Here is a 19853-nt window from a genome sequence, read left to right on the forward strand (position 1 = left end):
AGGCTGTGGCACTGACAACACCACATCTATTACATCTGGTACTGGTGACTATACTGGGCAATGAACAGAGGCCCAAAGTTGACAGACTTTGGCCTGTTTGGTCAGATCTTCCTGACAGTACTCTAATTTTGTACAGTGAATGAAAACTGCCAATCCTCAGGGCTGAAGGAAGTGGGGGGGGGGCTACTGAAGTTGCCTCCAGTTTAGTCTGAGCTCAGCTATAGCATATATGAAAGACACAGTAAATGGATCATCATTCTTTACCTGTCTGTGATCCTCAACATTGTATCCATTTCTCTAAGAGGTATAAGGAAAAATGTTCTCTGTCTTGCAGGTCAGATTTTGGATGCTGCTATGCCTTGAACACTTTTCTTGAAGAATTAATGCCTAACTCTGCTGACTGTTTGTTTTTCTTTTCCCTAGGGGCTCTGCCAGATAAAGGAGACTTGTTTCTGGACCCTGCCATGGATCAGGAAATTGAGAAATTGTAAGTGGAATTGCCTAAACTAGGCGGCAAAGCAATAGATTAAAGGTAGCATGCTAAAGAAGAGTGGAATAAAGTACTGTCCTATTCCTCTGCTCTATTACAAAACAATAGAGGAGCTAAAAGAGCAACCTGAACAGGAAGAGTTTCTTACTTTGTGGTGCCTCAGTGCAGTTAACAAAATCCTTACAAAAATCTTCAGCAGAAGGGAAGAGTGTGACTCAAAGAAGGATCTAGAGAAAGCAGCAGTCTTTAATGATATTTTGTTTGGATGGTGAAAATTAGGAGTATTGGAAGGAACAAGATCAGCCCAGAAGATATGTTTAAATAGGAGAAGATTCACAGAGTGAGCCAGGGAGGTACCAGTGCAAGGTGTTCCCCCTCTGTGCCATGAACATCTTTCTATCCCTGTACTAGTTTGAAGCCTTTCTCCCAGGTTCACTCCAAGAGTGCTGCAGTAGAAGTTTTTGCAACATGCTGCCTAGCACATTTCTTTTCTCTTTCAGGGTAGCTCAGGTTTCAGGGCTTTCTGTCTCTGGTCCTGCCAGCTCCAGTGCAGACACAGCAAATATGCCTGTTCGTAACTCACCCAGGATTAACTCACCTTGGAAACCTCTACACCATCGTCGAAAAATGGATGCTGAGAGTGAAGGCTCCAATGAAGAGACAGACTCCTCTGAAAACTGAAAGTTGTGAGGGTGGGGACCATTCCCATCTTGGGTTCTCCAGAACCCACTGGAGGAACAGCACCTCCTCCCAGAGCAGCTGCTCTAACAGTGGGTTCTGTCTACATCAGCAGTGTGTGTGCTAATCCTCGGTGCCAGGTTCACCCATCTTTTCCCAGGAACAACTTGCCTTTCTCTTAGCTCCAAATCCGTGCAGAAATAGCGCCTCTGCAGAAGCCATTTACAGCTACAGAATTATGCTTCCCTCTGCTGGCAGGTAAGACAAGCCAGCAGCCGCCAGCTCCGCCACCACTTGGAACCAGCCGGGTATGCTCCCACCGGGGCGCTCCCTCCCAGTTCTGCAGTTCAGCAGCTGCTGAAGCAGTGAGAGCACTAGTACAGGCCACTTGCCAGTGATTCATTGTGTAGCTCTGCTCAGATTTGGCCCAGATAACAGAGGGGTTAAATCACCGGCAGCAGCTCTGCACTTCTGTTCCATTATTATTCCCAGTAAAGCTGCATCTGTATATGACCAAAGGTAAGGAAATTCCTGAAGTTCCTAGAAAAGGGAAGCTTAGATATTGCCATGCAACTTGTCTCTGCTTTGTGCTTTCTCCTCCATGTGTCCAAGACTTGCCGAAGCAAGTACAGCAAATAAGCTAGACTGCAGTAAGTACTGCATGGTGCTGTCTGGCTCCGCTGCTGTACTAAGTGCCCTTCTGTGAGGTCTCCCTGTCCCTCCAACAGCATATTATGGTCATTTGGAAAAGTGAATTTCAGAGGATTTGGAAAAGAGGGATAAGGTTGTTAAATTCCTTGGCCACAGGTGGTATGGCTTGCAAGTATATAGTGCACGTACTGGGTGGACAGAAGCTAAGGGAAAAGGAAGCAGTCATCAAATAAGATCAAGTTGGGGTTTTTTGTAAATGTTGGAATTGTTGCAGCAGCAGTGTAGCCCTTAAAACTACAAAAATACGTAGTGTCACATTGCATTAATGGTAACCCACTCAGCAGTTTAAACCTCCGCAGACCTGAACGCTTTGTCTAGCCCAGTTCCTGCACCCCAGCTTGCACAGACTAGTTATTTTGGGGGGAACTTCAATTTCTCATGCTTCTTTGGCAGCCTCCTTGCTCTTCTTGGTCATAAAGTGCTACATCACAGGCCACCAGGAGCTGGTACCCAAAGCTTGTAGGAGAGTGCCATCAGGGTTATTTATTTATTATAAGTTAAATAATTTATTGTCTGTACATTCTCTCCCAGCTTGGTGAGTGGCTGTGACAGCCTGGCAATAAAGCACGCTGTGTCAGGGCTCTGTTGCCTCTGGGTTCTCCGGTCTTCTGGGCTGCCCCGGCCGCTCCTCGGGGGGAGTGGAATCTGGTGGGCAGGACCAGTGGAGGGCCCCGGCCATCTTCCAGGGCCCCAGGAACCCCACCCCTCGGCCGGGGAAGGTGCCGGCCCCACCCCTGAATGCCGGGATCGCCACCAAGCCCTGCAGCCGCAGGGCAGCCGCACCACTGCTCCCTGCCGCTCCAGCCTGCTGTGGGTACTGTGATATTGACCCTTACCCCCCTCATGCCCCACCAAAGTGAAACATCAGCACGGAGCAGCCGAGTAGCTGCTGCAACCCCTCAACTGGGCAGGAGAGGTGAAACCCATGCAAGCATCTTCCCAGTCCCAGGCAGAAGGCTCCAGAACAGCCCCAAACTCTCTTTTGCTAACATTGTGTAACTAGCCCTTTCCCACCCTTCTTCTTACTACCTAGTCATCAACACCACAGTCCAAGGAAGAGAAGAGCACTCGTGTTCAAACCAGAGACAAAGCTGAACAGGACTAAAAGTTCTCACTGCTGCACCTCATGGTTGACTTAGAAGCTCAGTACTTTGATCTGATCCAAAGCTGGGCAACAAAATAAACCAGGGATCCAGTGAATTTCTTTACTTCTTTACCTGGGCTTTTTTTGCTGATGATGTAGTTAGAAGCTAAAAAAATAATCTTTGATTTGATTTTTTTTTCTCCTGCATTCATATATGTTGGTTTAGAAGACAGTAAAAAGGACTAGATCATGGTAAAAGGCAAACCCTGCAAATACAGAGGACTCCACAGCACCATGGATTGGGAGCAGTGATCAGAACAAAAAACAGTCATGTCACATGATGTTCAGAAAAATAGCATTCCCCTTTTCTCTGTCACTTGGTGAGCTAAGGTATGGGCCAAAGAAGGAGAGGAGCACTGATGAGGACAACCCAGGAGTTCCTGTCATCTTTTACAGCAATGAGGTTGACCCTGTAAGAAGGCCTATCTCCACTGGCTAGTAGATAGCAGTGGGTATGAGGGCACATTGAATTTTAATAGAGTGGAATCCAGAGATATTCAGAAAACATCCTGGGCACAGCCATGTCCTGACTCTCTCTGCTTACCTTCTCCCCTCCCCACCCAACCCAGACAAATAAGACAATCCTGTGGAGTTTACTCCAGGCAAAGTTGGCGTCAGTGCCTCTTGCTGGCTTCCCCTTGCAGTCCCTGGGTCATCAATATGAACCATAACGATCCTAAGAAGGAAACAGACAGAGACACCTTGCTACAACACCTTTGTGCAAAATCCAGAGACAAGACATTTGGGGGGTTTGGTATTTTAATGCAGTGTGAGGTTCTCTAGACAGGATGCTGTACAAAGGCAGAAGGTAAAATGACCTTGACTTCCAAAATTCTGCCTGGAATTTGTGGTAGAAGGTGGATCTGACATGACAAGGTGTCCTGTGCAGCAGGAGGGTAAGGCTGGCCAAGCAGAGTTCACTGGCCCACTGCAATTGCTCAGCTATTGTACTACAGTCAACAGCTACAAACAACAGGTATCTACCTGGAACTTTCCACATAATTTGAGAAAATAAGTGATAATTCCTATGGAAGCCAGGTAATGGTGAAAAGTCCCTGAATGTGACAACACCCTTTCTCAAGTTACCATCATTTAAACTCACCTGAAGGGAGTTCATCACCCCATTGGCCAAGACAGCCATCTTGCCAGCAACTGATTTCACTCCTTGCTTGAATTGTGCAATGTCAGCTGCAGGCAGGACATTTCCAATAGACACACCACCTACAAGAACCAGGAGGAGTTAGCCCAGAGTCAGCTCCACAAAACACTTCGATCCCCTCCAGTCTAGGTCTTCCAAAGCTGCCCCCTTCCTCAACCCACTGAGTGCTAACAAACCTGAGTGCACATTGTCAGCCTCTCCAAACAGGTCTGCAGAGCTGATGGCACTGCTGCCTGAGAGCTGCTGTAGTCGGGATCTGGCTTCATACTGCAGCAGAAAACAAAACAAAAAGGTTATATAGGAAAGGAACAAAGGACCTGAGAAAACAGTAGGAGGTAAAGCCAGAGCTTTACCAGTGTAAGCAGTGCAGAATGCATCTACCTCAGCATCTGCCTCCCGCCCGAAAAACATATCTGAAGAGATAGCTTTAGCCCCTGCAAACTTCTGCCGAGCTTCATTGGATTCCACCATGGATGGCCGGTTCTCAATTTCCCGCCTACTGGCGGGTCTAAGGAAACAAGAGGAGACATCTCAGATTAAGCTCACCAACACAGTAAAGAATCACGACTTCTGTCTCAGACCTCAACTAATCAAAGGAAAGCAAGTTATTCTTAAGTAAGTGTTAATTGCATAGGGGCTCTCCTCTCCCCATGTGAGGACAGTCAGCACTCAATGACCACAAAGGCTGTATAAACTTACAGACATGACAGGCAAAGAAGTGTCTAAGGCCCTTTCACTCGAGGCTCTTTTACTTGGGCTTGTCTGTGCCTGTGCAAGTCATTTTCTGCAGCATGAGGCTCCAGCATCTGTGCCACAGCTCCTACACTTATTCCTTGTCCCCTACACAAGTGCACAAGATACACTAGCAGTGGAAAGCACTTTACCTCTCTGAAACCGGCCGAATGCTGGAAACGGTCACCTCTGGTTCCTCCTCTTTGTCCATACCCCATGAAGAGTCCGTTTCCCATCGTGAGCCAAATGCATCTTCGAATGAGAAGGGACTGTATTTGTACCTAGGTACCAAAAATAGGTAATTTACACCAGACATAAAATTCAGGAATAAACAAAGACTATACGAAAGCTAAGTCTTACTTGGGGGGTCCAGATGTGAAGCTTCCACCATCTTCAAACAAGTCCAATTGGGAGCGGGAAGATTTTGCTACCAGCGGTGTCTCTTGCTCAATTACTTGCATCTCAGACATGACCGAGTGTGAAACAGAACTAGCACAACAAACAGGCAGAGTCAGGGCTGACGGGTCTGACGACATCCAGTCCCTACAACCAGTCTGCCTCAAAACTCAATCTGGCCTTCACAGGCAGGACAGGTGACACAAGTTATGAAGGAGAGTTGGGGGATGTCAGCCCCCTTCACCACTTATCTATGCTCCCTCAGAAATCTTGAGCTACCTTCTTAAAGGAAGGATTTTGCAGGGGGACACCTGTCAAGCAGCAGGACTCTAGTGCTAGACACTGACAGGCCACACATATCTGTCAAAAAGCTCAAATGAGAACCAGAACCTTTGAACAAAGTCCCTATTCCTTCTGGGGCCCGAAGCATTTTCAGTCAGAGAACAGCATATGAGCATTTTAACTTATCTCCTTATCTATTACAAGAGCTAACTACTGCCTTCAAGAAACTTTTCCAGAGCAGGGTACTTATAAGACACTTGTCTATACTATGCCATCTACAGCCAAGTACCTTCTGGACACCAATCCCATGCCCAGCCTCTCTGCTTGTTCACGTTTCTTCCCTTCAAGGCTCTGGAGTTTCTTCTCTTCCTTCTTCCGATCAAGCTGCAGTTCCTGATAAGCCAGTCGCATTGACGTGACTCTAGGGAAAGAACCATGGTGGGTACCAGCTCATTACCCTCCCTTGCTGCCCTTGCTGTGTTATAGAAGAACAAGTGATTAAGTAACCCCAACCATCCTTCAAAACAGCCACTTTCACAGCAGCTCTGCCAAAAATCCTTGCACAGAAGTTATTGCTTGTTTTGCCATCTCCTCCACTGGGATTCAAGTCTTTGGCTAACCATGATTTCCTTATTGTAAGCATCACAATGTATATCTACGCCCCACCCCTGCACTCAGAATGATCGACCCACTTAAGCCTTTCGCTTTTTCAGCCCTGTCCAGAGGTGAACAGAAACACACGATACACAGAAGCTCCCTACGCTCTTCCAGGAATGCTAATTTGAATAAAATACAGCAGTATAACTTGTACCCTGCTGCAAGGGCCATATTGGCATATAGCTACTGCTCTTCCTCTCATGCAATATGTTCTGAAGTCACATTTGGTGGTCCTAGGATGAACAGCATTAACCTCACATTACTTCTGCCTTAGGTATGCAAGGTCCTCATCCCAAAGAGGGCACTTACATGGACTCCTCAGCTTGTTTCCTGGACTCCACTGCCTGTTGCTCCCTCAGCTGTTCTGCCACCTGGGCTTGCCGCTCAATCTCACTGAAGCTCTGGCTGCTGACTTTCTGGGCTCCAAGACCTTTTTTTGCACCCAGCTTAAAAACAAGAACAAAATCCTGTGAATTCTTCATCCTAGATTGTTTATTGTAGAAGAAAACCTGAATCTACTTCTTGCTGCACCAATGAGGCTTTCAGTCTTCCTGTGTAGTCACAGCCTACAGACCTACAAGAGTTTGCAACACAGTATGGAAGAACATCCAAGAGTTAACGCATCAGTGGCCAGCACTTAGAGATCAACCAGTAATGATCCAGAACATAATTTTTTTTTAGCAATAATATACAGGCTGCTTAAGGTCTCCTTTCCCCTAAGCAGATCTCTATAGCCTTGTTAAGCAGAAAGCAAGAATCAGGGAAAGGACAGCAGAAATGCAAGACATGCTTTACCTCCCCTCCATAAAAGAGCTCAGACATACCCCTTTCTTGGCAGCTCCCGGCTTCTTCTTTCCAATGAGGGAGGATTTAAGTTCTGCAAAAGGAGGGAAGCAGCAAATAAGCAGAAGGGAATTAATTTAAGAGGCCAAAATTAGACAGCAACCCACAAGATCATCCACCACAGTCCAGCTGCAGTAGCGTCCAGGGCACACCATGCATCTTCACATCAGAAGCCTGGGTGATTTAACCCAGGCAAGAAAGATGCACGTAGAAGCTCCACAGTTGCAGGCTTGTGGCCTAAAGAAGCACATCCATTTCTGGAGCAGCTATAATTGAATTAGGAATGGTAACTCCTCTGAGTGTTATGCAGCAGGTATCAGGGTAGTTAGAGAAAGACCAGGTTTATCCCGTACACAAATTCAAGAAAATGCACCTTCAGATGCATGGGAAGATCAGAGCCTCATCAATGCCTTAAGGGACAAAGCAGCAAGAACTCTGAAGTTGTGTTTACATGAACATACAAAAAAAAAATGGACCTGAAGTGCAGCAAGCTGTAAAAGCAACAGGTTCCCCGACACCTCGCACTTGTCACTCTTGAGGGCATGCCACACTCATAAAACCAGACAAAGGCCAGCCAAGCAGCAGATGTCTGGGGAAAAGTCTAAGAAAAAGCAGAGAGGAACTGCCCAACACATTTTCCAGCTTCCTATAGGTAAGTCCAAAATCTTTTATTGCCCTTGTTGGGCTTTTATTTTGTGTGCGCATCTTCTGACTTTCTACAGCCATGTGACTTTTGTTAGCCCATAAATTATTCTTGACACGTTTTCTTTCATCTTTTCTAGTCTTATGATAAGTCTTTTTTAAAAAGGGGATTCAAAACATTCACACTATCTGAAACTGTTTTCTGCTTGCTGTTCCTAACACTTAATTCAAGGTTGTTTGGGTTTATGTTTGGAGATTTTTATATTTCAGGAAACATTTAACAGAAATGTTAATACAGTCTCTACAGATACAACATATCTGGTTTAGCTCTCAATACAACAATATAAGCTTTGTCTTGTTCTCTCCCTCTAAGCACAGGAAGCTAAAGTTAGAATTGAAGGCAGAATCTCAGGAGGGGCAAGCAGAGTTGTCACAAGCAGCCAGCGCAGGCCACCTGTTAGCCAATTACCTCCAGCAGGAGCAGCCCCTTGTGTTGACAGATACATGGACATGTCTGAGGAAGAGATGTAAAACATGGGGAATGAAAAGACACTTGAGGACACAGTCTTTCCACCCAGAATGAACCCACTGTGGGCTAGGAGCACGCTCTCAATAAAGGAAGAAGCTCCAGCTAGATGTTCTGTGTGCGGCCAGGACCGTAATGGCAGGGGAGAATCAGATACAAATCCCTATCATTCTGAAAACTAAAAATTCATTTGCCTCCAAAGGTTCTGTGGGGAAACAAACCAAAAACAACAGCCATGTGGCTTTGATCACCCAAATTCTAGATATGCAAGTCCCAAGTTTTACCCAAAGCTCAAAACCAGGAAAACATGCATTTGGAAAAGCAACGGCTTTAAACTTAATTATCCAAAACAAGGAGGAAACCTCCAGAAAACTGTGACTTGGTTTTGGGCTTCAGGAACATCCTAAGTACTGGCTCAACAGGGAAATAAGCTTGTTTAGATGTTCTGGAAAACTGGCTCATTGCTTCCAGCTTCACTGAGCTTACTACTGAGCAGTGGGTATAAGAGCAAGACTGATCTGAGAGTGAAGAGTCTTACCTAGAGGAGCCTTAGGAGATGTGCTCAACAAGTCAATAGATGGACCTTGGGTGGGATCTGTGGGCACAAAACCAGAAGAGAACATTCATCAGATTCTCAAACCTTTTCTTTCCAGTATGTTCACAGTTCCACTACATCTCTCCTAGCTCCTCTGCCCCCACAAATAAATCCAGTTACAGCTTGAAATATGCAATTTCCCAAGCAAGACAGCTTTATTTCTCAACAGAGCAAATTATTCCTTCTGCAGTCTTCTTAACACAGTACAAGAAAGCAAACATTCTGCAGGGAGATATACAAAGCTGTTTCAAATTACAGCTATGCCCCCAGGTTCTTGGTTTCCTTGTCCTTCACCTAAAAATTTTTCTATCCTATGTCATTTTCAGACCCACCAAATTCAAGGAATAGAGAAGAATATTTAGACAAATAATGTTTGGGGCAGCTAATCCCCAAAACAGTTTTGTGTACATTTCAGAAGAAGTGAAGAACTGACCACAAATGGAGCAGCATTTTTAGAAGTCTCCACTAATTTAACTAAACATCCTAACAATTGAGCCCAAATGGAGCAGTGTTTTTAGAAGTTACCACTAATTTAACTAAATATCATAAGAGTGTGAAGAACTTCCACTCCTTCAGGCCTGAACCAAAGGATAAGTTCAGCCCTTCCAACACTGGTTCAGAACTATATTCTCCTGGAAATGAAGGCAGGCTCTTGGAAAAATTATTCAGTAAAGAACTCACTTGAAATTTCGCTGCCTTCTGATGAATTTGCTGCTTTTTCCATCTCTGGAGAAGACTGTGCAGGATTCTGGGTGGCATCTGCTACATCCCAGGTACTGGAAGACTGCAAGGAGATACTCATTCCAGTTATTTCCAGAAGATGAATGAACCAAACAATCCTGCATTTACTACTGGTTTTGTGACCTGTATTCAATTTTAGGCCAAAGGAAACTTATTCCAAACTTCAGACTATGCCTTCCTTGAACATAACATATGGACAAGTCCACATTCCCTTAGCAGGGACAAAAATGAAAAAAAAAAACCAAAAAGGAAGCTAAGTTGAATGTAAGGCCAGGAGGAATGACAGAATCATTTGACAAGCTGGTTAATGTGAGGACTTCCCAGGTAAAAGGAAATTAGTTTAAATCTGGGAGAAAGTGTAAGTGAGTTTTCCTGAAAAAAATACATCTCCACTTCTCTATTTGCCATTACCTGAGAAAGTCTGCCTGGCATGGTGCAGTTGCCCAAATCCAGTTTACCAGGGTCTTATGCACTGAAAAGTTTCTTCTAAAGCAGAAGTTAAAAGTAATAGCTAGTCCTTGCTTTAACTGTACAAAGAAACTAAGCATTAATACAGCACACAAAGCATATTCCAGGGCATTGGTGGTAGCTTTGAGTTCTGGAAGCTAAAGATGGTCTCAAAAACAAAGGATGTGGATATTACAGGGACTGTTGAGATCTTGACTATGTCCCAGGCAGATGACCGAGTCTGACTTCTTCCACATTACTACTGATTAATTGTACAATTTAGAGTCCTTCAAGCTAAGTGGGACTGCTCCTGGCTGAACAGCTGGCTATTGAAGAGCTATTATGGCTGCCTGGTTTAGGCAGCTCTTCTCACCTGTGTGTGCTCCATGAAGAAATCAGCATCACTCTTCTCAGGGGAGTGCCCAGGGGCTCCATTCAGTCCATCTATAAGCAACTGAAGAGAGGAGAGGGAAAAAAAAAAGGTATCCTACAAGACTCAGCATCCAGCACTACCCATCTAGCACTGCAGAGCTCTCAGACTTACATCAGTGCCATACTTGGCCATGGCAGCACTTGCCAGCTGCCGGATCTTCTCCCTGTACATCTGGGCAGCTCGACTATTATATTTAGCATTGGCATCTGTGGTGGTACAGCCGTGCTGGCGGAAGAAAGCAGTCTGAAAAGAGAGGAATATTCAGTCTCCTGACTGCTAGATCATACTCAAGCAAGCACTAGACAAACTCAACAGAAAAAGAAAACTTCCCAGAGACAGAGGATGAAAAACTGAGAACGCAGCATAAACCAACCATTCACTGATAAGCTTTCTACAAGAAGTCTCACTCCAGAGGCCTATGGAAATCATCCGTCTTCTCTACAGAGAGATGATTCCGAGTCACAAAGCTGAGCATGAGCTTTCAAACTAATCAGTGTTATTAACTTCTATCATTTAAGAAGGCTTTGCCTCTCATTTAAATGAGATGTAAAAAATGAGAGATCTGCACATCAGAAAACAAGGCATGCAAAGGTCACAGTCTGACAAATTCCCCCCTTCATTACACATTTCAGATCAGACTGGTACCAAGAAAGCCACACAAAGGAAAGGGACAAGAAGCAGAGGATGTGGATTAGCAAGAGGGAAAGCAAGCAAAACGCCTACAGAGGCTCCTCACCGCGTTGGCATTGCTGCCCACTTGCATACACCTCAGCTGGAACCAGTTCCAGTTAGAATCCAACTCTGTGGACCTGTGTGAGAACCAATTATTTCTATTAATAAACACCAAGCAAACCAAATGCAAAACCAAGCTCTGACATAAAATAGTGAGATATCCCACTACTATTCCAAAGTGTAGGAGGCAAAGGTAGAAAGAACATCTTGGGAATTTCTTTACTCCTCTAAAAAATTAATTTCAACTTTCAAAGTGAGGAAAAAGACCACCTTTTACCCAAATTTTGAGGCTCTCTCCCTTGTACTGCTTGTTTAGAGGGCAGAGCTTGAGTTAGGAAAGCACAGCCAAGAACTTTTGTTCTACATGTGATCTCACCACAACATGAGAGACTCGTATTCAGCCTGTCCCACAGGTTGGGCCAAAACACGTGACAAAGCAACTGAGAATACATCCAAGTAAAGCTAAGGGACACAGAGTCTCATACTAGTTACTCAACTTCTCTCCTAACAAGTAAAGGTCACAGTTCTCTTAACTTAAAGTGCTAATTTCTACAAGTACTGAAAACAAGAAGTAGGCTGAAAAGCCAACACCATCTTCTCCATTAGGCTGATACCAAAAAGATCGAACAATATTCCTCTTTTTGCCTTGCTCAGTGTTACGAAAAATTACGTACACCACGCTGCTGCATTACTGGCAAGATTCACAGACCACACTCTCATCTTTGTTCCTACAATGCCAAGTCCAGATAGCGTTTCTGCAAGGTTAGTGAAAGCAACACGTCGACGTTCCATCCGAGGTACTTTGGAAGTGCTGAGTGACCCAGAACCTCCTGCGAACAAGCCTCATAAACGCCGAGGTGATCGCTCCGCGATCAGGCTTCTCTCCCAGTCCCTGCGTGCTCCCACCCCGGGCGGGATGGCTGCTGCGGGCCTGCCGGCGGCACCGCGGCCGCGCTCCCCACGCACCTGATGAAGCTGAGGTGCACGCCCAGGGACCTGTGGACGCCGGAGCAGTCGATGCACAGGAAGACCCCGTAGGTGATACTGGCCCAGCTCGGGTTCTTGGCGCCGCAGTCGAAGCACGACTAAAGCGAAGGCAGAGGGACAGGCAGGTTGAAGCTCTGCCGCTCCGCCACCCCCTGCCACAGCTCGGCGGCCCGGCCGCTCTGCCCAGCCGCTCCCCAGGGGCCCCGGCCCGGCCGCCCCAACAGCCGCCGCAGCGCGGCCCGGAGCCCACCGGGGCCCAGCCGGAGCGCAGGCCGCGGCCACAGAGCAACAGCCGGGCACGGACAGCCCGGGGGACCCTGGCCGCTCCCCGCTACCTTGTTGGCCGGCGCTGCCCGAAGCCGCTTGAAGAGGGTCTGGATCTCCGTCTTGCTCGGCTCCACCGCCATGATCTCTCCTTCCCAGACACCCCCGCGGGGACGGCAGCCGGCCGGGCCCAATCGGCGCCGCGGCCGCGGGAGAGTCGTGCTGGGCCGGCCCCCGCCGCGTCCGCGCTTGTGAAGGGCGAGAAGAGAGCGGGGCCCTCTTCGCTCCGGGCCGGCATTAAACAGCGGCAGCGCTCGCTGCGGGTCACCCCGGCCTGCGCCGGCTGCCGGCCGGACGCCTGGCGGGGTCCCGGCAGCGCTGTGCGCGCATCGCACGCCCCGAGCCCCCGTGAGCTCGGAGCGCTTTGCCGCAGCCCCGCAGCGGCTGGGGAGCGCCGGGCTGTGCCCAGGCTGCGCTTCTGGGGCCGCTGCGGGCCTGCACCGACAGACGCGAGCTTTGGAATAGTCATGGGCCACTGCCTGCCGTGGGTCATTGCTACCGGGAAAAAGCTCGGCAGCGTTTCAGACATCACCTGTTCCAGCAGCCAGACTCAGGGCACCGGGCCTGCTACACTGGCACAGACGAACGGTGATTTGTAAATGATGCACAGAACCACAGAATGGCCTGAGTTGGAAGGCACCGACATAGATCATATAGTCCAACTCCTGGCCCTGCACAGGATATGCCTAAGAGTCACACCATGTGCCTGAGAGCATAGTCATAACACTTGTTGAGCTCTGTCAAACTTGTGCTGTGATCACTTCCGTGGGCAGCCTGTTCCAGTGCCCAGACACCCTCTGGGTGATGAACTCTTTTCTATTATCAATCCTAAATCTCTGCTGGCAACTCTAAGCCTGACACTGGTCATTAAAGAGAAGTGATCAGTACCTACCCCTATGCTTCCCCTTGTGAGGGTATCGAAGATAATGTGAGGTTCCCTCAGTTTCCTCAAGGCTGAAAGACAAAGTGACTTCATAGACACCTAGTATGGCTTCCCCTTCAGACTCTTCTCCATTTCATAGCCCTGATTTAACCAGGGCTGAAGATGCTATTACTTGGCTATGCAATAATCAAGGCATCATGAGGCAGTAATCAAGGTAGGGAAGTTATTACTTCAGAGCAAAAATTATGTAATGGCCCTTATTACTGCTGTTTTATCTGTCTAGAAATAGTAGAGTATTGGCTAGAAAGTAATTCAGTTATAATGCAAGAAAAATAGAAAAATATGGTTGTGCTGTGAATTAGAAGTCAATGGCATATAGTCCATTCTTTAGTAAAAAAAAAAAAAAAAAAAAAAAAGTAAAAAAGTGACTGCAGAGCAATGAGAGGTTCAGAAGGATGAGAACAACAACAAAAGTTAATCAGCACCATGGTACTACAGAGATGGAATGCATTGGGAGTTCCTTACCTCTGAAAAGAGATTGCTCTGCAACACCATCTTGTCACTAAAAGAAACTTAAATGTACTAATATCTGGACAAGACAACTTTCAGTTTAGATTTAAAGGCTTTTTTCACTCATTACCGCAGATATTAAGGTAGGCAATAGAATTCCTTGCAATGGGAACCTAGGACCCATGGTCTTGGGAAGATACATGAAGTATTGGGACATAGAGATGCAATCAAGAGGAACAGAGTTTTTAAGGAGGAAAAAAAAAGCCCTGCAGAAAAACCCCTGCAGATTTAGCAGGGTTTTGTGTTCTGGGAATCAGCAAGACTCCGACTGTATGATCACAGTGAGGCCTGATATGGTAAGCACATGCAGTAAGATGAGAGGCTTCTGGCTGACACATTTGATTGAAACTGCTCTGAGATGAGTTTCTGAGCCGGGTAGTGAAGCCTGATCTAGCCTGACAGAGCTCATTCTTGGCAGCAGCCTTGTCAGTCTTGTCTTCAGTATTCCCTGGTTTCAGTTGCTTTTATTCTACTACGTTAATGGTGCCTATATGCCATTTCTAGGATTACACACACATGTAATTTCATGGGGAAGCAATGCAGGTAAAAGTAACTGATAGCATTTTTCTCACAGCTATTTTTAAACCAGTTGAGTTCCCTGATGCCATTCATGGTGCAGCTGTCCTGGCAGTCATACTAGGAGAGCTGATGTCAGGGTGCAGTAAGGGCTGGCCACACACTAGGACAGGGAGAGCTGTGAGGGGCTGTTCCTGAGGCCAGCAGCCTCATGGGGCATGGCCCATTCCCACAGTACGTGACCACAGAGAGCCCGGCAGGCCTGGCATAGCATCTGGTATCCAATTCTTGGATTTCATCAAGGATTGAGATAGCTGGACAAGTTCATGGTGATGAGTAACTTGCAGTCAAACTGGGCCAGGATCAGGTCCAGTGACTGCCAGGTGCCTCTGTGGTAATAAGGCAAGGTAAACCAGCCTACAGGTTAAGATCAACAAAGCACAGCCAGAAACTACTACTCCTCTAACATAGCTCAGACAGGGCCTAGGAACTCTGGGCTGAGCTTAAATGCAAAGACACCTTCCCCAAACACCATGGACAAAGGCTTTGGGCAGAGCAATGAGGTCAGGCTGCTCTGGACAGTGAAGGTCTGTTAGTGCATTCAGGGCCCTGGCAGGTGAATCTACAGAAGGGCAGGAGAGGGAGTCTCTGGTGCCAGGTTGTGTAAGCTGCATCTTGTGTAGAGGAGGAAGTTCAGATGATGAGAGTGCATTGGGAGTGTTTGTGTTTATGTTGGCTGGAGCTGCCTCAACCTGAGTTGCTTGCTCCTGCCCTGTCAGCATCAGTTATGTGGTGCTGCTCCCTTCTCTGCATGTTTGTTTCTTGTGTTTGAGAATGGGATGGGCATCAGTCAGCAGGCGGTAAGCAATTGTATTGTGCATCACTTGTTTTTCTTGGATTTAATTCCTTTTTTCCTATTATTATTATTATTATTATTATATTTTACTTTGTTTCATTTCTTAAACTGTTCTTATCTCCACCCACCAATTTTATCTTTTTCCAATTCTTTTCCCCATCCCAGTGCGTGGTGTGGGGTGGGTGGAGTGAGCTGTGTGATGCTTGGATTAAATAATGTGATGCAGGGGTAAATCATGACAGAGAGAAATGGCACATGCTCAGGAGGAGCCAAGGCAGCCTCAGAGGCCAGTAGGTCAGTGCCACACTTTGTCTCTGCTGGTCTGTGCTAGGAGACATGGGGAGTGCAAGCTCCTCTCCTCCATGGAGTAAGCACTGTTTCTGTTCACTGCATTGTGTCCTTGGAATGCTTGCTACAGCAGGGTTGCTTCAGCTTCTCTTCCTCAGCAGGTCTCTTGCAGGCCTTCAAACCCATGCTGGTTGCTCCAGATCCTGGCAAGGCTGTTGATCCTGTCCATCAGTTTTGCATAAAAGCAGCAGGGAGAGCATGCTGCTAGTCTGAGAAATAATCAGTTTCTTTTTGTTGCCTTTGTCAGTACAGGAAAGACCTCCTGCTGCTGACTGTTCCCTGTGAATGAGTGCTGTCACTGCACTGTTCTTGCTATTTCCTGCATCTGTTTCTTTTGCATCTCATGTGCTTTAGTGCTGAATTTCTGAGCTCCAAGCTGACAGCCTGCTCTTTGGCTCTCAGCTTCCCTTTCCATCTACATCCCAACTGACATCTTTCCTCCTGACTGCTGTGACACCAGACCCTGATGTAGCCTTCTAATCAGAGATTACCTTCTGTTATCCACCTCTGCCAATAGATAGTTCCCAGCATTATCCAAGAGAGCAAAGGAAAGCAAAGGATGATGACCAGCCATGATCTTGGGAGTCTGCCATACCACCAGGGACACATTTTCAATGCAGAAGTCTGGTTATCTGAGAGCATGAGGTTACTGTGAAAGAGCTGAAGAGATTCAGGAGGGAAGTGCTGTGACGGGGATAAAACATGCCCTGCACTTTCAGGCCTGAGCCAAATGTAAGAAGTGTTTCTCTGCAAGTCTGTCCAAAAGCAGGGTGGTAGAGGGAAAAAGGGACCTTGCTCTTTTCTCACTGCCCAGAAAAGAACAAGGGTGATAGGACTATGCAGGAGAGACATGAGGTGGCTGAGTCTTCCTCTCCTGTTCAGACCTATTGGCCCCTCACACTTTTGCTGAATGAGGAATTTTAGGAATGGGGCTGGCAAATTCAGTAAACTACCCAGAAAGTAACAGGGAGATGCAGTTTCCTATAGTTCACAATGTTGGGTGGTGGGGTACCAGAAATCTACAATGATGCCTTGGGCAAAAGAAGCAATTCCTAACCCAAATATTTTTAAATTTTTTTTTCCTCCTCTCTTATTAAGCAGTTCACAGACACTAACTAATCCACATGATTTCTCTTGGGGATAGCCACTAACTCTGGGAGAAATCTCTGCTCAGTATTTCCAGGCAGCCTGGCTATTTTCAGTAGTGGAAGGACAAAACACAGCCACAAATGGAGGAGAGGAAAATCAAGTAGAAAGCATTCTCCATCTCACTACAACAAGGGACAGGTTCTCAGGAGGTATGCTCCTTCCCAGATGAAAGGGACAATGTGTAGGAGGGTGCTCCTAATTATCTGTGGTTTCAGGGATCACATGGAAAACTTTTCCTTGGGTTAAGTTAGGTTTCTGTCACGTCAGCAAAGTGCCCTGCCATGTATTCACTTGGATTGATGCAAGGGAAGCAGCTGGCTGAGGGCTGTGGCTGACCAGGCTGCCAGTGTGCTGGACTGGGTGTAATTAGTAGCTGCCTCCCTAAGAGAAAGTATAACACCAAGGCAGGCAGTCACGTCACTCACTGGCTCCATGCAATGCTTCCAGCAAGATCTAAGATAAGAAGCTATTACAGTATGTGTAGAGTGAATAAAGTTTACAACTTATACAATTTTATACTGCAGTCTTGCAAATGTTGCAGTTTGGAGAAATGTCAGCAAATGTTGAAGGAACACATAATTTAAGGAACACAACAAATAGGTAACTTGAGAGATATTGAGGAGTGCAGTCATGGATGGCTTGCTCTGATTGGAAGTTGTGTTGCAGCCAAAAGGTTGGTTCTGCTGTATGTGCTGTGCCTTGCACCCACTCTGGGAAGTGGCAACTGTGGGCTGAGTTGATATCCCGAGCCCTGCTCAAACAGCGATTGTCATTGCATTGCTGAGCTCATCTTGGGCTTGTGCAAGTGCTGCATAAGTAAGGCAAGGGCTAGAAGTCTTGGAAGGGAGAAGAGAGGACTGTTCCTTTCATCTGTGCCAGACAGTGTTGCTGGGTTGCCAGACAAAACTGCTGTGGTTTGATGGAAAGGGTGACAGAAGTGTAGAGCCAGGGCAGGAGTGTGCTGCTCCTGAGCAGTTGTTAAGTGAATGTTTGTGTTTCTTTTCTTTAGGCTTTTGTTACTCCATTTCCAAAATTACAATTAAATGTTGATTTGCAGATGTCTGGTAATGTCACCTCTGGCCTAGCAGGTGCTTTGGACCTGGGAAGCTTTAGATATACCCCAAAGTAGGGGTATGCTAGCTGATGTGGCCTGGGGTTTCCAGGATCTGAGGACTAGTTTTAGATCTTGATGTGCTGGTCTGAAGATGTTACAGGTGTCCCTGCTGGAAGCAGGCTGTTTGGCCAGGAGCAATCACTCAAGTGATGGAAGACACACATCACACCACATGGAAGCAAGGTGAAAAATTGAGAAATTGGTAGACCCTGAGCTTCCCTCTTTCAAGGGCAGTTGACAGCACAGGCACTAACTTGCCTGAGGTCAGAACCAGCACAGCTGTCCACCCATCAAACATGACTCTTCCAAATTTTCCAGTAGGTGTGTAATCTCTTCCCTGCAGATCACTCCACTCAGGAGTCTGCTACATAAACTGAATCCCTCTAGTACAGGGACTAGTTGCCTGCAACCCCTACAAGCATTGGGAGTGTGCCTTAAGCAGAAGACAGTGATCCATGAAAGAAAGACCAGCAGAGCTGACCAGAAGACAAGGTAATAAGCAAGGCAAAATGAGAAAGCTTTTTTGAAAACAAAGGATTTTCAGAGTTGAATTGCCACTGTCTAACAGGCCACTAGGACTGAAGGATTTGGGTGCAGGGGGAGTAGGTAGCTTCAGCTCCATAGGGGGCTGCAATATGTAGAGGGGATGCACAGTCACTGATGAAACAAAAATCCATAGAATTATTTTTAAGCATTCCTTAGGAACTGTCTGGCACCTGTAAGGAAGCCCTGAAGAGAATCTGAGAGAAAGAGCAACTGTGGTTACATCTGGAGGCAGTGACTATTTGGGTGTCAGCCTCCTGCTGGAAGCAGGAACAATAGACTCAGGAAGGAGGTATTGAAGTCAAAGTGGGAGAGTGGAGGACCTGGAAGAAGACTTCCAGCTGCTTGGACAGAAAGGAAACGCAGGGAGGAAGGGACCACAGGATGTGTAACTAGGACCCAGTGGGAGGGCTGAGACTGAAGAGGAGAGCTTATGGACCCCCACACTAAGGGAGAAGAAGTGCTGAACACCACTACACTGCCTGTTGAGGTGTCTCAAGCTGCAGCTATAATTGCTTTAAGCTGAAAGACTTGACAAACCAGAAACCTCTGCAAGAAGGGTTACTGAATGATGAAAAACAGGACGACATGGCCAAAAAATGGATGTTCTGAAAGCAGCAGAAGTGATTTGGCCTGAAATTTAGTTTGGAAAAGTTCACTGCAGCCATGTTGCTTAGTCAAGATGTTCTAAAGATAACTAACCAGTTTCTTCCAGTTACAGTATCTACTTCACCCCCCACTTCACCTCCCTTTCAGCAAGGATTTGTTCATCATCTCATACTAATCCTCTTTGATCTGCTAAGAACCTAGGTAGCTTGGTAAAGTCTCACTCCCTTGCAGCCCTGAGTTTTTCAGCTCCTTCTAGCCTGGACCTGGGCAGTGCTTCATCACATGGTTACAAGTTTTTTGTTTCTTCTTTTTTTGGCTGGTTGGTTGTTTTGGTGCGAGGTCCCTTTGAAGACACTACTTTGTATCATGCCATGTATCATCATTATTGTTTATTTTGCACAACCTTTGTTACCAGGCTGCAATTCCAACGACATTTCCGTGGGTCAAGATGGGGTTTGCGGCACTGGCTTTGTCTCACCTTCAGCGCCATCATCTGTTAGCAGCTGGTCTCAGTGCAGTTACCCTAGAAATGATCACCTACAGGTCTGTGTGGAGTGTTCAAGCCCATTTTGACTGCAACACCAGCTTTCTTCACAAGCAGAAGGGATTTTTGCAGCCTGCTGTCCCTGAGCATAATGCCAGCGGTTCACAAATGCAAGGCAGCTCCAGTTCACACAGAGCCTGCACTGCAGTTGGGGGAGCCTGCGGGAGACAACAGCGCTGAGCTCCACAGCCTCACAGCTGTG

The 19853-nt window shown here is 46.7% G+C and overlaps 2 protein-coding genes across 2 annotated transcripts in view; one reads left to right on the forward strand and one right to left on the reverse strand.

Moving 5' to 3' along the window:
• Window positions 1-1288, forward strand: part of CSTPP1 (centriolar satellite-associated tubulin polyglutamylase complex regulator 1) — a 77852-nt gene extending 76564 nt beyond the window's left edge. The window contains exons 8-9 of the mRNA XM_021533346.3: window positions 424-487; window positions 991-1288. Of these exons, the coding sequence (XP_021389021.1) occupies window positions 424-487; window positions 991-1171 (245 nt within the window). The 3' untranslated portion in view covers window positions 1172-1288. The remainder of the gene's footprint in view (window positions 1-423; window positions 488-990) is intronic.
• Window positions 1289-3476: 2188 nt separating this feature from the next.
• Window positions 3477-12633, reverse strand: ARFGAP2 (ARF GTPase activating protein 2). Its single transcript, XM_021533345.3, has 16 exons — window positions 12531-12633; window positions 12175-12293; window positions 11213-11285; window positions 10588-10719; window positions 10417-10497; window positions 9537-9639; window positions 8799-8855; window positions 7074-7126; window positions 6559-6695; window positions 5882-6013; window positions 5275-5403; window positions 5067-5195; window positions 4564-4690; window positions 4359-4449; window positions 4126-4244; window positions 3477-3699 (listed from the first exon to the last, which is right to left on the reverse strand). Exons 1-16 carry the CDS (start codon window positions 12600-12602, stop codon window positions 3679-3681), a joined length of 1575 nt encoding a protein of 524 aa, XP_021389020.2. The 5' UTR covers window positions 12603-12633; the 3' UTR covers window positions 3477-3678.
• Window positions 12634-19853: the final 7220 nt, after the last annotated feature.

Source organism: Lonchura striata, chromosome 6 (assembly GCF_046129695.1).
Source record: "Lonchura striata isolate bLonStr1 chromosome 6, bLonStr1.mat, whole genome shotgun sequence".
Taxonomy (NCBI): Eukaryota; Metazoa; Chordata; class Aves; order Passeriformes; family Estrildidae; genus Lonchura; species Lonchura striata.